Source organism: Macaca mulatta, chromosome 16 (assembly GCF_049350105.2).
Source record: "Macaca mulatta isolate MMU2019108-1 chromosome 16, T2T-MMU8v2.0, whole genome shotgun sequence".
In the NCBI taxonomy this organism is placed as follows: domain Eukaryota; kingdom Metazoa; phylum Chordata; class Mammalia; order Primates; family Cercopithecidae; genus Macaca; species Macaca mulatta.
Window position 1 is genome coordinate 74,435,118 of NC_133421.1, and position 14,422 is coordinate 74,449,539.

Here is a 14,422-nt window from a genome sequence, read left to right on the forward strand (position 1 = left end):
CCACCTTCTTTGTTCGTGAGTCTTGTCCAAATTTGAATCTAAAATCTAAATCGAAGTCCTATAGTGCTGGCCCTGAGTTCTGCTTGGCCGCACTTCATTTTCTTACTCCATTGTGCATTCCCGTCCATTCTCAGTCTGTGTCTCTCATCTTAATGTGAAGTCTTACTTCCTCCCTGCCTCTTACACATAATAGGTACGTCTCCAGTAAAACTACTTTAGAGGTTTTGGGAACATGTTGTGAGAGACAGGAATTTAAGGTGTGATAACATGACCTTGTATTCCACATAAAATCAGAGATAGTGTCAAAACAGCTGTACTGTGAGAGGTTTTCCACAAGGTATTTGCTATGTCATCCTTATCAGGCTGAAATGATTAACCTTTTGAGATCCCAGGCTAGCAAGAAATTTCATCTGTAAAATATTTTAGTAATTGTAGTTAACTACAATGGTAAAATGTAAAATGGTGCAGCTGCTTTGGAGAACAATCTAGCAGTTCTTCAGAAGGTTACCGAAAGGTCATATAGAGCTACCCTGTGACCCAGCAATTTCACCCCTAGCTATATAATCACACAAAAAACACAAATGTTCATAGCTTTACTTGTAATAGCCTAAAAGGAGAAACAACCCAAAGTGCCCATCAGTTAATGAATGGATAAACAGTGTGCATTTATTCATACAGTAGGCTGTTACTTGGCAATAAAAATGAATGAAGAATTCATATATACTGCAGTATAAATGAACCTTGAAAACATGCAGAGTGAAAGAAACCAAATATGAAAGGCCACAAATTACATGATTCCATTTTTAGGAAGTGTCCAGAATATGCAAATCCATGGAGATAGAAAGTAGACTGGTGACTGTCAGGGGCTAAGGATGGGACCAATATAGGGTTTCTTTTTGGGGTGGTAAAAATGTTCTGTAGTGGTGATGGTTGCACAACTAAGTATAATAAGGCATACTGAGTTATTTACTTTAAAAGGGTAAGGCTGGGCTCAGTGGCTCACACCTGTAATCCCAGCACTTTGGGAAGCTAAGGTGCAAGGATTGCTTGGGACCAGCCTGGGCAACATAGTGAGACCTCATTTCTCCAAAAAATTAAAAATTTAGCCAGGTGTGGTGGCACATGTCTGTAGTCCCAGCTACTCAGGCAGCCAAGGTGGGAGAATTGCTTGAGCCTGGGAGGTCAAGGCTGCAGAGAGCTGTGACTGCACCACTACACTCCAGCCTGGGTGACAGAGCGATAACCTGTCTCAAAGAAAAGGAGGTAAATTTTATGGTATGTCAAAATATCTGAATAAAACTAGTATTTCAAAAAAAAAAAAAAACTTTGTGAAATATAATCAGTATATACCTCTAGTTGGCCAAAATGATTATATTCCTCAGTGACTTTATTTTTACGATTAAATGACAGATATTTAAGAAACTGTTTGAAGAAGGTTTAAACATTCAAAAGCAAAGATTACGAGACCTAAGAAACTATGCCAAAGAAAAGCGAGATGAACAAAGGAGACGCCACCAGGATGAACTGGACTCCATGGAGAACTACTATAAGGACCAGGTGGGCTCCTGGCACTTGATTACGCTGTTGTGCTTAGTCCTGACCACTTGCCCTTGTGGAAAATTTGCTTAGTCTGTTGACAATAAACCTCCTTGTGTTAACTAAAGTTTGCACTCTACAGATTAGAGGACCCCATTTTCAAGATTGAAATTTAAGATCAAATAATACTTGACCATAGTACAGTATATTGTCCTATTTCCATTAAAATTATTTTAAGCCTATGAACATTAAGAAATGTTACATTTGGACTACAAACATTAAATATAATATTTGTTTTTTTCTTTCTATAAACAGTTTTCATTGCTGGCAGAAGCCATATCACAGGAACATCAAGAACTTAAAGCCAGAGAGAAATCTCAGGCCCAGGTAATAATTAACAAGATAGAAGCAAAGTCATGCACTGCATGGCAACGTTTCCTTCAGCAAGGGACCTCGTACATTGGTGGTTGGAGCAATAGGCTATACCATATAGCCCCGGTGTGCAGTAGACAGTACCATCTGGGTTTGTGTAAGTACACTGACATTTTGCACAATAACAAAACACTTGCTGCATTTCTTGGAACATATCTCCATCATTAAGTGACACATTTATTTACATTTTACATTTATTTACAGTTTAGGAAGTAGAAAACAAACGTAAAGGGAATGGAGAGAAGACTAATAAGGCACTCCATCTATGACCCAAGACATTTTTATCCTATGATTTTAACTTTAGTTAGGTCTCTGTAAGAGCTGCTGCTAGATTAAAAATTTTGGAGGAGTTTGATTAGCTGGAAGATGAAGAGGGAACAATAGATGAGGGCCTGGATAAATGCTGTGAACAGCAGGATGACATGCCTTCTTTTTTCAGACATTACATAAGGTGAAGCGGGAGCTGAGATCTAAGATGGAGAAGGAAATTCAACAGCTGCAGGACATGATAACACAGAATGATGATGATGTTTTCTTCCGGGAACTGGAAGCTGAGCGCTTCAGATCTCGGCTTCAGCTGGCTTCCTTTCAGTACAGTAAAAGTCCCTCCCTGTGAGGCCAGACTTGATCATAGGTGAAGGTTCTGGAGGCCTTTACCAGGACAGAGCTAGAATTGAGCCAGTAAACAGATAAGCCAGAAAAATCATTTTCAAATGCTTTACCTATATTTCCAGTACTTTTTATGAATTTTAAAATAAAAATTATTTTCTAAAAGCTTATTATTTTGAATTTATGACCTAACATCTGAAAAGGGGGATCTTCATTAGTCGTATTTGTGCTAAAGCAATTAACAAGCCTTGTTTGAGCAGCCAGCTCCTGAAGTTTGTTGCTTTAAGTCAATAAAAATAATTAAGAATTAGCACTTGACAAAAAAATACATACGTTAGAGAAGAAAGGTGGGTGGTTATCAGAGGTGGGCCTTGGAGAACCTTGACAGTACCATGTATGTGTAGACTTTTCATAACGTGGCTGGAAGATGAGGGAATATGCATTATGGCAGTTGGGCGCAGTGGCTCACGCCTATAATCCCAGCACTTTGGGAGGCTGAGGCAGGTGGATCACTTGAGGTCAGGAGTTCGAGACCAGCCTGGCCAGCATGGTGAAACGCCATCTGTACTAAAAGTACAAAAATTAGCTAGGCATGGTGGCACCTGGCTGAGGCACAAGAATCGCTTGAACTTGGGAGGTGGAAGTTGCAGTGAGCTGAGATCGCACCACTGCACTCCAGCCTGGGCAACAAAAGTGAAACTCTTTCTCAAAAAAATAAAAAATAGGCCGGGCGCGGTGGCTCAAGCCTGTAATCCCAGCACTTTGGGAGGCCAAGACAGGCGGATCACGAGGTCAGCAGATCGAGACCATCCCAACATGGGCTAACATGGTGAAACCCCGTCTCCACTAAAAAATACAAAAAACTAGCCGGGCGAGGTGGCGGGCGCCTGTAGTCCCAGCTACTCGGGAGGCTGAGGCAGGAGAATGGCGTGACCCGGGAGGCGGAGCTTGCAGTGAGCTGAGATCCGGCCACTGCACTCCAGCCTGGGCGACAGAGCGAGACTCCGTCTCAAAAAAAAAAAAAAAAAAAGAAAACAAAAAAATAAATAAAATGCATTATGGTTTCTGTTGGTTGGCAGAAGATAGCAGTGAGAAGAGATAAAGGGTGGAAAGCCAGGCTGTCATTCAAAGATGCATTAGTGACTGCAGGTGGGAAGGCATGATGGGCTTCAAGTGGGCAAGAGTGTACCAGCCTCATCTCTGGTATGGAGGAATATGAGGGAAAAAAACCACTTGGGGATGGTGTTTTCAATGGAGAAGAAAAGCTACACTTAAGCTAGAGGAAGCTTCAGAGCAGTTGAGGATATGGGGACTTGGATGGAAGCCCAGGAGTGGCAGAGAGAGTGCTGTGGGGATGAGTGGATGCACGATGAGAGGCCAGGAGGCATGAAGCAGTGAAACCTGACCTAGAGAGAAAAGACATCTGATCAACTGCTGTGGTTCTAAGTGCTGAGCTCTTGGAATGGAAACTGTCAGAAGGGTGGGCCACCAGGCAGGCGAGAGCTTCCAGCAGGGAAAGGCTTAATGGACTGGGTGTGTTTGGAGCATGGTAAGTGACATGCGGACACCTGTGATGGGTTGTGACAATTCAGCAAGCACAGGTGAATGGAAAGGACAGGAAATGCACAAGATGAGGTGAAGGGGTGGCCTGCCCCTCCGCACCTGTGGGCTTTTCTAGTCAGGTGGGACGAGAGACTGGGAAAAGAAAGAAGACACAGAGACAAAGCAGCACTCAGCATATGGAGGACGTGCGCTGGCACTGGTCCCTGAGTTCCCTCACTATTGATAACTATCTCTACCATCTCGGAGAGGGGGATGTGGCAGGACTATAGGGTAATGGTGGGGAGAGGGTCAGTGGGAAAATGTGAGCAAAGATCTCTGTCATAAATAAGTTAAAGGAAAGGTGCTGTGCCTTAATGTGCACGTAGGCCAGATTTATGTTTGACTTTACACAAACATCTCGGTGCATTAAGGAGCAGTATTGCCGCCAGCATGTCTCACCTCCAGCCATGAGGCAGTTTTCTCCTATCAGTAAATAGAACATACGATCGCGTTTTACACCGAGACATTCCATTCCCAGGGACGAGCAAGAGACAGAGGCCTTCCTCTTATCTCAACTGCAAAGAGGCCTTCCCCTTTTACTAATCCTCAGCATAGACCCTTTACGGGTGTCAGGCTGGGGGACGGTCAGGTCTTTCCCTTCCTACGAGGCCATATCTCAGGCTATCACTGGGGAGAAACCTTGGACAATACCTGGCTTTCCTAGGCAGAGGTCCCTGCTGCCTTCCGCAGTGCATTGTGTCCCTGGGTACTCGAGATTAGAGAATGGTGATGACTTCTACCAAGCATACTGCCTTCAAGCACTTTTTTTTTTTTTTTTTTAACAAAGCACATCTTGCACAGCCCTAAGTCTATTAAACCTTGAGTCAACACAGCACATGTCTCTGCAAGCACAGCGTTGGGGCTAGGGTTACAGATTAACAGCATCTCAAGGCAGAAGAATTTTTCTTAGTATAGAACAAAATGGAGTCTCATGTCTTCTACTTTCTACATAGACACAGTAACAGTTGATCTCTCTTTTCCCCACAATAAGGCTAGATATGCAAGAGCTGGAACATAAGTTCTAAAAAGTGTTAGAGGATAAAGTAGATCTAGATAGCCATAAAATATTGAGTAAAAAAATTTCAGACTACAAAATATGCAGTTTTATAGAAAAAACCACGGTGTGAACGGGTATTATACATATGATGCAATATAATGTAAATACAATACAGAAAAGATCTAAAAGCATAGCACCCAGAAAAGATCCAGAAGCACAGCAGGTGTGACTCTGAGCGGTAGATTATGTAATACCATTAGATCTGTTAGCACAAGCCTAACAATGCTTTTATTATACTTTTTTTTTAAATGTAAAATATTTTAGGAAGATTAAGTTGCTAGTTCTGGTGATTGGTGGGAACTGGTGCTCTTTACCAAGCTAAAAAGTAACTAGGAATAACCAAAAAAAAAAAAAAAAAAAAAAAAAATTTATGAGAGAATTGGTCAGGGAAGGAATAGGATTGCTCAGCAAAGGTCAGAAAATAGGAGACAACATATTTTTGAAAAATGAAAAGCAAATAAAGATCACTTCACCAGACTAGCTTAACAAGCAGAGGACGGTGCGATTCAAGTGCTGTGGATCATGTGCATCAAGCCAGTCAGCCTGGAGCAGCCCAGGAAAGGCTCATCACAATCGTGCATTTGGAAAGTCCTGTGGGGGATGTTAACAGAGTGAGGTGCTTCATATTAGAACTAAATGCCTCATCTATCATAAGGGACTAACCAGACAGTATTTACAGTTAATGAAAAGCCCAGCCTGGCCAACATAGTGAAACCCCATCTCTACTAAAAATACAAAAATTACCTGGGCATGGTGGTGCACACCCTGTAATCCCAGCTACTTGGGAGGCTGAGGCACGAGAATTGCTTGAACCTGGAGGTGGAGGTTGCAGTGAGCTATTGTACCACTGCACTCCAGCCTGGGCAACGGAGCAAGACTCTTACAAAAAAAAAAAAAAAAGCATTAAGAATACTTAAGTGGGCAGGAGAAACATCTTAGGTTCCCCCGCCCATCCCATAGACTGCACCATGGCATGGTGGTACCCACCTGTAGTCCCAGCTACTTGGGAGACCAGTAGTTTGAGGCTACAGTGCACCATGACTGTGCCAGTGAAATAGCTACTGCACTCCAGCCTGGGCAACACAGTGAGACCACAAATAGCCAAGTCTGGGATTCAGGGCCTTGCTGAGGTGGGGTATTGATTCAAGTGCTCCCGTCATGACTGACTGCTTTGCTGTACATAAATTGAGTTTTGAACGCTTAAGTTTGAACTTAGCCTACAGTGAGACACAGGCTAGCATTACTTTGGAAGTTCATGCAAAGCTATATGGCTATCAGCTAGTACAGAGCCTGGCACATAGTAGGAGCACAGTAAATATTTGTTGAATGAGCAGCAGACAAGTCACATTTAGGGCAGATACCTTTTAAGTAAAATTTAAAATCTGGTCTGTCTAGTTTGCTACGAATGTTAACATAGGAATGTAAAGTAACACTTTTCCTGTGTAATTACCTCCTCTAACCTGTTACTAGGCTCTTGTTCTGTTGCATATATCCTATTGTATATACATGTATTGTAAGCATTTGGTATATGAAGTACAAATCAATAGTGGGTAACATGGTTAACCTTCATTACAATGAAGGGACAAACTTTTCAGGTTAAACTTCTGATCATTAGTCAAATCAAACTTTTGGATAATTTGTAGACTATTATAATACGAAAATAAATAAGTTGTTTTTGAGTCAGGGTCTCAAGTCTGTTGCCCAGGTTGGAGTACAGTGGCTCAATCACGGCTCACTGCAGCCTTGGCCTCCAGGGCTCAAACGATCCCCCCATCTCAGCCCCACCTCCAGCAGCTGGGACTATCAGGCATGTGCCCCTATGCCCAGCCGGTTTTTGTATTGTTTGTAGAGATGGGGTTTCGCCATGTTGCCCAGACTGGTCTCAAGCTAGGCTCAAGAGATTCACCTGCTTTGGCTTCCCAAAGTGCTGGGATTACAAGTGCAAGCCACAGCACCCGGCCTGAATTTTTTTTTTTCTGAGACGGAGTCTTGCTCTGTTGTCCAGGCTGGCGTGCAGTGGTGCAATTTCAGCTCACTGCAACCTCTGCCTCCTAGGTTCAAGCAATTCTCCTGCCTCAGCCTCCTGAGTAGCTGGGATTACAGGCGTCTGCTACCACACCTGGCTAATTTTTGTGTTTTTAGTAAAGAGGCGGGGTTTCACCATGTTGGCCAGGCTAGTCTCGAACTCCTGACCTCGTGATCTGCCCACCTCGGCCTCCCAGAGTGCTGGGATTATGGGTGTGAGCCACTGTGCCCAGCCAAAAATCTTTAATATACTAAAACTTTACAAATTTTAGATAAAACCAGTAAACACAGCAATGAGGGACAAAGCAAAATAAAAATATTCAAAAGAATATAAAAGTATATAAACAAAAGCATGCTCACCCTTTGAACTTTAATACACTGCTACTACTTACATGTTGCCCAGGTTTTCCCTTCTGTTGTACCCTATGCTGTGTAGACTTACACAGACCATATTCATTCCTTTTCTATCCATGGAGTTAGCTGGACTTTAGTCCACTATCATTATTAAAATCCACGGCTTCTAGAAAAAATACAATTGATTTCTCCTTTTCATTTTGAGAATTTTACTGCTCGACATACCAAGGTAGAGCTGGCAAATGTGAGTCCCTATCACAGGCCTGCCCTCCGGAGCAGAGATGTATTACAGCAAAGATGGATGCAGACTGGTGACAGGACCAAGATGCTCTTCCCCACTAACCCCTGACCCCCTCAGAAATCCACCTACGTGCAGACCCCAATAGGTACTGCCAACCGGGCAGTCACCACGGCCGGAGAAAATGGGCGCCTCCTCCGCTCTGCCGGGAGACAGAAAGGAGGCCTGAGCTCTGCAACGTGACAGAGGCACAAACTCAGGATGGCATGTGTTCTTGAACTTTTCATTTTGTGACTCATGTTGTCACCCTCCATAGAGCCAATCATAAATGTTTTCAAAACAATTACAAACCCAATATTCTTTAAAAACGTTGATGCTGTGACAGTGCAAACAGCATTGATTTTATTGCTCGACTTCGGCATGGGCACATACATAGTTAATTTTTAAAAACCATTTATACAGATGTTATTGATAAAGCTCATGTAACAAATGAGTGAAAATACAAAGAATATCAAAGCTAAAACACTCTGTAATAAATACAAATACAATGAAAATGATAAAACTTTGTTTTTAAAGTCAGTTTGAGAGAAGAATATTACATAAAGTGAACTAATTACATCTAGAAATAAAACAACTCAGCATTTGGAACAATCATCCTAACATGTTAAATACCACAAATGGCACCCGTTGACTGTACGCTTAGAAAACAAGCAGAAGGCGCTGCTCTACCAAACTAAGGATGGCTGGAACAGCCTCTAACTCCCAACAATGCAATCAGTCCTATGCACTGGAAGTTCAAAGCCCAGATTAGTGTTGTAAAGCGAATTACACTGTATTTGAAAGAAGAGCATCTTGTGCTCCGGACTGTAAATACATGAAAGAAAAAAAGGCTTGGTAAAAAACCCGTTCGGGGCAACAAACTATGTGCAAAACAAAATGTACACTATACACAGCACTATTTAAAAAGTACACCAAGATACAAGGCCCTCTGAGACAAGACTCACCTCTGTACTGCCTGTGAGCTCTATGAAGGAATCTCTGTTCATAACTAAGCATTCATGATGGAAAGGCAAGAGTATGAAAACAGGTATCACATATCTGAAATAACAATACAGCCAGGGGGAAGACAAGAAGAAACCAGTTAAGAGGGACACGGAAATAAAGATTCACATTAAACATGAGGTGCGAGCCCATGGTTCAGTAACACATTGGGGGTTTCTGCTTAGCACCTATTTGGAAGTAATTGGGTAATGTAACTTTGAAATGGAAATCTAAATCGTGTTTTTATAGATGATGGTGATAGCATAGACTCTTACAGAGAGTAATTTATTTATTTTTGGGGGGAGTAGGGGGGATGGAGTCTCACTCTTGTCGCCCAGGCTGGAGTGCAGTGGTGTGATCTTGGCTCACTGCAGTCTCTGCCTCCCAGATTCAAGCAATTCTCCTGCCTCAGCATCCCAAGTAGCTGAGATTACAGGAGTGCGCCACCACGCCTGGCTAATTTTGTATTTTCAGTAGAGATGGGGTTTCACCATCTTGGCCAGGCTGCTCTTGAACTCCCAACCTCAGGTGATCCGCCTGCCTTGGCCTCCCAAAGTGCTGGGATTACAGGCGTGAGCCATGGTGCCCTGCCAATTTCTTTCTTTTAAAGCTCTATTAAGTCATTAGCATAAAGTTAAAAAGGCACTCAAAAAACAATGGTATTTGCCTGCTTCATATTGTATATTAAAATAAGTGATAGTAGCATTTCATTATTACTGCATCCCTGTCAGTTATGATTTATATATTCATTATGTACTTATTTTTTACTGAAAGATTTTAAAAGTAGGCACAATTATAAACTGCACTAGTGCTTTAATATAAAAGAGATGGGCCTGCAACCAATAGGGTACTACCATGACAGCTGAACATTACTGATTATCAAATAGCATAGAAACCACCTTCCATACATTTCAAGATGCTCTTCGGTACTCAGAGTGCAATGTAAAAAAACAAATTGTTTGAGAGGAAAAAGGCAGACATAAGCATATTACCACTGCACAGTTACAACTATGACTAGCTTACTTGTGGCAGTTGAATGTGGCCAAATGAAATACACTGAAGTACTTAAAAACTACACAAGTAGTTCTCAACTTTTTTAGAGCAGCAAAATCTCCACTTCTTTTATCCCATCCATTCCTCCCCGCCCCGCTGCACCCCATGAAAGCTTACTTGAAATTCCAATATACATAAGAGAAAAACAGACTGTTCTGGGTAAAGGGGGTGGGGATATGAAGCCTGAGGCCCCTGCTAAATACCAACTAGGCCTTCCCCCTCGCTCCCTCTCTTTGCCCCTCTTCTCTTCAACCATTACTCCTGAAGCACCTCTGAGGAACTCTTTGGTGCCAAGAACACAGACTGAAACCCACTCCATCACATGAAACAGAACAGAGGACCTATTTACTTCATAACTTTAAATTCTGCAACTTAATTATCTCATGAAAATTTGCTTATTTCACATCAATGTAAAAAAAACCCTGAATAGTGCATATTTCTGATGGTTGAATTTAAAAATCCAATTGCGATTTCAGATTTTTTCAATCCCTCACCCCAGAGTTTTCATTGCTTCTGGATCATACAACATGCCACACACCTTGAAAGCTAAATCTGGACGTTTCAAAATCAAATGCAAATCTTCAACACGAAGGGAAGTGGGATTCCCTTCCAAAATGAACTCTTTAGTTTCAAAGTAATTTATGCCATCGAGTTAGAATCACTGTTCATACTACTGCCCCTCAACCCCACTTCATTCTGTTAGGTAAAAGCAGGATTTTCTAAGCTTATTAATAATCTTTAAGGAAAATTCTTCCTTTTTCATAATTTTACCCAATTAAAATTATGAGCAGTTAACACTTTAGGATAGTTTTGTTAATGGAAACTTATACTATAGTCAAAATACAATATAAATTAGGTGCACTTGTCAGAGACTTTGGTTTATAGGAATAGTACATATATTAAAGATAAGCTGACCCAGCAAAATAATGAAAATCCCATCCCATCCACATGCTGTGAGAAGCTATAAAAATGCAGTATTTTAAGATTAAAAGTAAATCCAAAATACTAATCTCATTGATTCAAGATAAAAACATTAGTTTTTTTTGTTTGTTTGTTTTTAAAGAGTCTCTTAAAAACAGGGAGCCCCTGAACACATCTTATTGTCGCAAATAAATGACTAAGTTTAGACTAAACGTTTGCATTAGGAATTTGACAACCAAAATTATATAGCTGTATTCCAGGAAATTCGTTCTTGAAAAATGTAAAAAAGACCCACTTAGACTAAGCTGAAACATATAATGCAAAATATAATGCTCTGCCATAGAAAAACACAAACATGTAAATGGCTTAATTTCTTAAAGATGATTCTTTTAGCCAATTGTTTACAAAGGTAGAATAGTTCAAAATAATTTTTTATTTTTATTTTTTACAAAGAGCAAGTACAGGAGCTGTTCAAAATTATGTATTCAATCAAAATGAAATGTGACTTGTACCGACTGCTGAAGTTGTCTTGATGTTTGAGAGACTTAAAATCTGTGAAGCAATTTGAATAGATTACCTTTTATAAAAATAGTAGTAGTCTTTAAGTGTAGAATACTGCCTAACTCTGGAAATGTAGGAAAAGTCAGCATTCTTTAGGTTCAAGATATTAAGTTTAAATAGCAGCTGAATGTGGCCTCATGGCAAAGCATAAAGACCTTTTTTTCCTTGAAAAGGAATTTCAAAATTGTCCTTTCCCCTCACAGTGTCCTAAAATGTAAAAAAAAAAAAAGGGGGGGGGGTTGTTTTCCTGTATTTCAGCATTCTTTGAAACTCTGCTGAAAGGAGACTGTCAGTCAGGGTTGTATAAATAGAGTCCTGGGCAAATCCTTGAAGCTCGTCATTCCACAGCAAATCCACATGTTTCTTCAATGGCTGTTAGCAGCTTTTCATATAGCTTTTCATAGCTTTCATAGGGCGGAATGTCTATTCGATTGAAGCTGTGAATAAGCAAATCAAATTTTACACAGTTCATTCATAATAAGTAAACTGGCCCAGCAAGTGTATACCAATATAGCCACAACACTCTGTCACACAGAAAACTAAAAGGTATTTCTCTAAAACAGAGGTGACCACTTTTGAGTTTTCCTACCAGTTTTCGAATAATCTTAACTTTAAATCGCTTAAGCTGCTTATCATTCCCTTTAAAGGCTCATTCAACACTAGTAAGTACAATAAAGAAAAAGTCCAATCTGTTCGGAACTAACACCTATGTACATGGAATGGGGAATAAAGCTACAAAAATACCTTACCAAGTGTGGGCTTTCGGCAGGTTGTCTGTGCAGGCATCAATCTGGTGTATGGTAAAGAGTCTCGGGCCTGCAGCACCTGCAAATGAAGGAAATGTGGGTGAAATCACTGCAGGTGCGTGCATTTGTCGCCACAATCTTAGAATAAAACTGGCACGTAAACCACAGGATCTGGGGATAGAGGAATGCTAATGAATCCGCACGTACTACCAAAGGGCAGCAGGAAAAGCATCTGGGTTTTGAGAGCCAGAATTAACCTTGGATAAGGCTTAGATTCCATAATACCTTTGTATTTCCATTTGAGAAAAAACTCGAGATTGAAATCTCTTTCCCAATTTCTATATTTTAGAGAAAATCAATATCCCAAAAGCATGAGAAGAAAAGTAATCAGGAAAATCCAAGGTAAAATACATAGGCACACATTCAAAAAGATGACCTAATGCGAATTTAGATTTCATGACTCAAACTGGGCTGAGCGCAAAAGAGCCGTCTATAGAATCCATTTCAGTTCGCACAGACACCCCATATAAATACACGTAGCAGAAATACAACCTCACTTTATGCATCTGGGCAGTGTGATGCTGAGGAGCTCTCCTTACAGAGAAGGGCAGCACAGCTGAAAGCAGGTTCGCCCCAGGGATTTCAGAGCATGCGCTGTGGGCAGCACTGCCGAATTATGTACCAGTCTCGCTCTGTATGTCCTTAGTCATCACCAGCAGCTTTGACAATGAAGTGCTTAAGAGGTAAAGGAAGCAACTGCCACCCAGTGAAGCGCCACAATCATTAGCAATATTACAAGCTCATCCCAAAATTAACCAGCTGATTCCACGGAAAACCATTCTTTAAAAAGGAATATGGTTGTAAACAAATGGTCTGATGCCATGCAGTAATTAAAATGTTCTGACCGAACAGATGGTTTCCATGACCCATGCTGCTTCTGTCTAATAAAGAACTGAAAAGTAAGGGGAGAGGCATCCCAGGCAGGTAAACATTTTCACCAGGTCGAGATGTGAACATGAAAGTGAATGACTTCCCTTACAGGAATGTGCAACAGAATTAAAAGTAAGGTGACCAGAAAACAAAAGGCAGAGCATCACTACGTACGGTCTCTAGCATGCGGCACTCACTACAATCAGAGAAGCCCACACAAAAGGCTCTTGGGAGGGGAACAAGAGAAAGGAAGGAGAAGGTATCACAATGTGAGAGTCACAGGTAAGAAGTGAAAAGAGAATCTCTAAGCACACGGTTTATAAAATATCTACACAGACCCCATACTGACAGACCTGGCCCCCACCCCTGGTCCACCTGCCGCCCAGCTTGCCTGCCCCTCAGGCTGTTACCTTGCAATGCTTTGAAGCCCTGCAGAGGCACTCGAGAGGACCCTGTCACAAACTGAAGCAATCGTGCTCGTCGCTCTTCATCAAAAAACTCCACAGCTTTCCAGAACCATTTGACAATGTTGCTGTCTGGTGTACAGTGTTTTAACCGGGTGTTTACCTTCCAGTCACTAACATCTATCTTTCCAAGTCCACAAATAATAAGCTGTGAAAATAGTACACAGTAATGAACCTGTGGAAACCATAGCCAGGTCAAAAATTCCTCAAAAGAGAACTTCAGATTTGTACTGCTGGCTCTCATTTGGTGGTTCCTAATCGAAGTTGCACATCAGAATCATCTGAAAAGCTTTTCAAATTGACATACCAGGTTCTAGGCTCAGAGATTTTAATTCTGTGCATCTGGGGTGACAGTTGGGATCTATATTTTTAAAAGTTCCAGAGGTATCTACTCATTGAAACTCCCTCCCCAGGGTCTGAGAACCACAGCTGTGATAGACTTGACCAGGTAAAAAATTGTGACTGTTTTATAAGTTCATAATAAAATTATAAAACTTTTAAGAAAATGGACAGCAATTGAGATCCAAAGAGTAAATACAGTTGATATGTGCCTTCTTTGGACCTGTATCATCTACTAGTTTCAATATCTATTAGCTTTGTTGATTGAGAGCAATTCAATCAATGTCCTCTGCTGTAATATGGCAGTAACATCCATTTCACTACATCCTGTGGAAGGAACCGATAATGCACAGAAACTTTAGAAATGGGTGTTGAATAAGTGATTCATACAATTTGCTTAATTTTTTTTTTTTTTTTTTTTTTTAAGACAGAGTTTCGCTCTGTCTCCTAGGCTGGTGTGCAATGGCATGATCTAGGCTCACTGCAACCTCTGCCTCCTGGGTTCAAGTGATTC

General features: G+C 41.2%; 2 protein-coding genes across 9 annotated transcripts in view; one reads left to right on the plus strand and one right to left on the minus strand.

Annotated features, from left to right (window-relative positions):
• The window catches only part of CEP95 (centrosomal protein 95), a 30,938-nt gene extending 28,196 nt beyond the window's left edge, over nt 1-2,742 (plus strand). For all 5 annotated transcript variants that reach the window (XM_001116599.5, XM_028836668.2, XM_015120113.3 and 2 more), the window contains 3 exons: nt 1,411-1,557; nt 1,852-1,923; nt 2,408-2,742. In XM_001116599.5, the coding sequence (XP_001116599.2) occupies nt 1,411-1,557; nt 1,852-1,923; nt 2,408-2,584 (396 nt within the window). In that variant the 3' untranslated portion in view covers nt 2,585-2,742. The remainder of the gene's footprint in view (nt 1-1,410; nt 1,558-1,851; nt 1,924-2,407) is intronic.
• Nucleotides 2,743-8,213: 5,471 nt separating this feature from the next.
• SMURF2 (SMAD specific E3 ubiquitin protein ligase 2) overlaps nt 8,214-14,422 on the minus strand; it is a 118,806-nt gene continuing 112,597 nt past the window's right edge. For all 4 annotated transcript variants that reach the window (XM_077972510.1, XM_015120120.3, XM_077972509.1 and 1 more), the window contains 3 exons: nt 13,516-13,717; nt 12,179-12,254; nt 8,214-11,866 (listed from right to left, as the gene is read on the minus strand). In XM_077972510.1, coding sequence (XP_077828636.1) covers nt 11,767-11,866; nt 12,179-12,254; nt 13,516-13,717 — 378 coding nt within the window. In that variant the 3' untranslated portion in view covers nt 8,214-11,766. The remainder of the gene's footprint in view (nt 11,867-12,178; nt 12,255-13,515; nt 13,718-14,422) is intronic.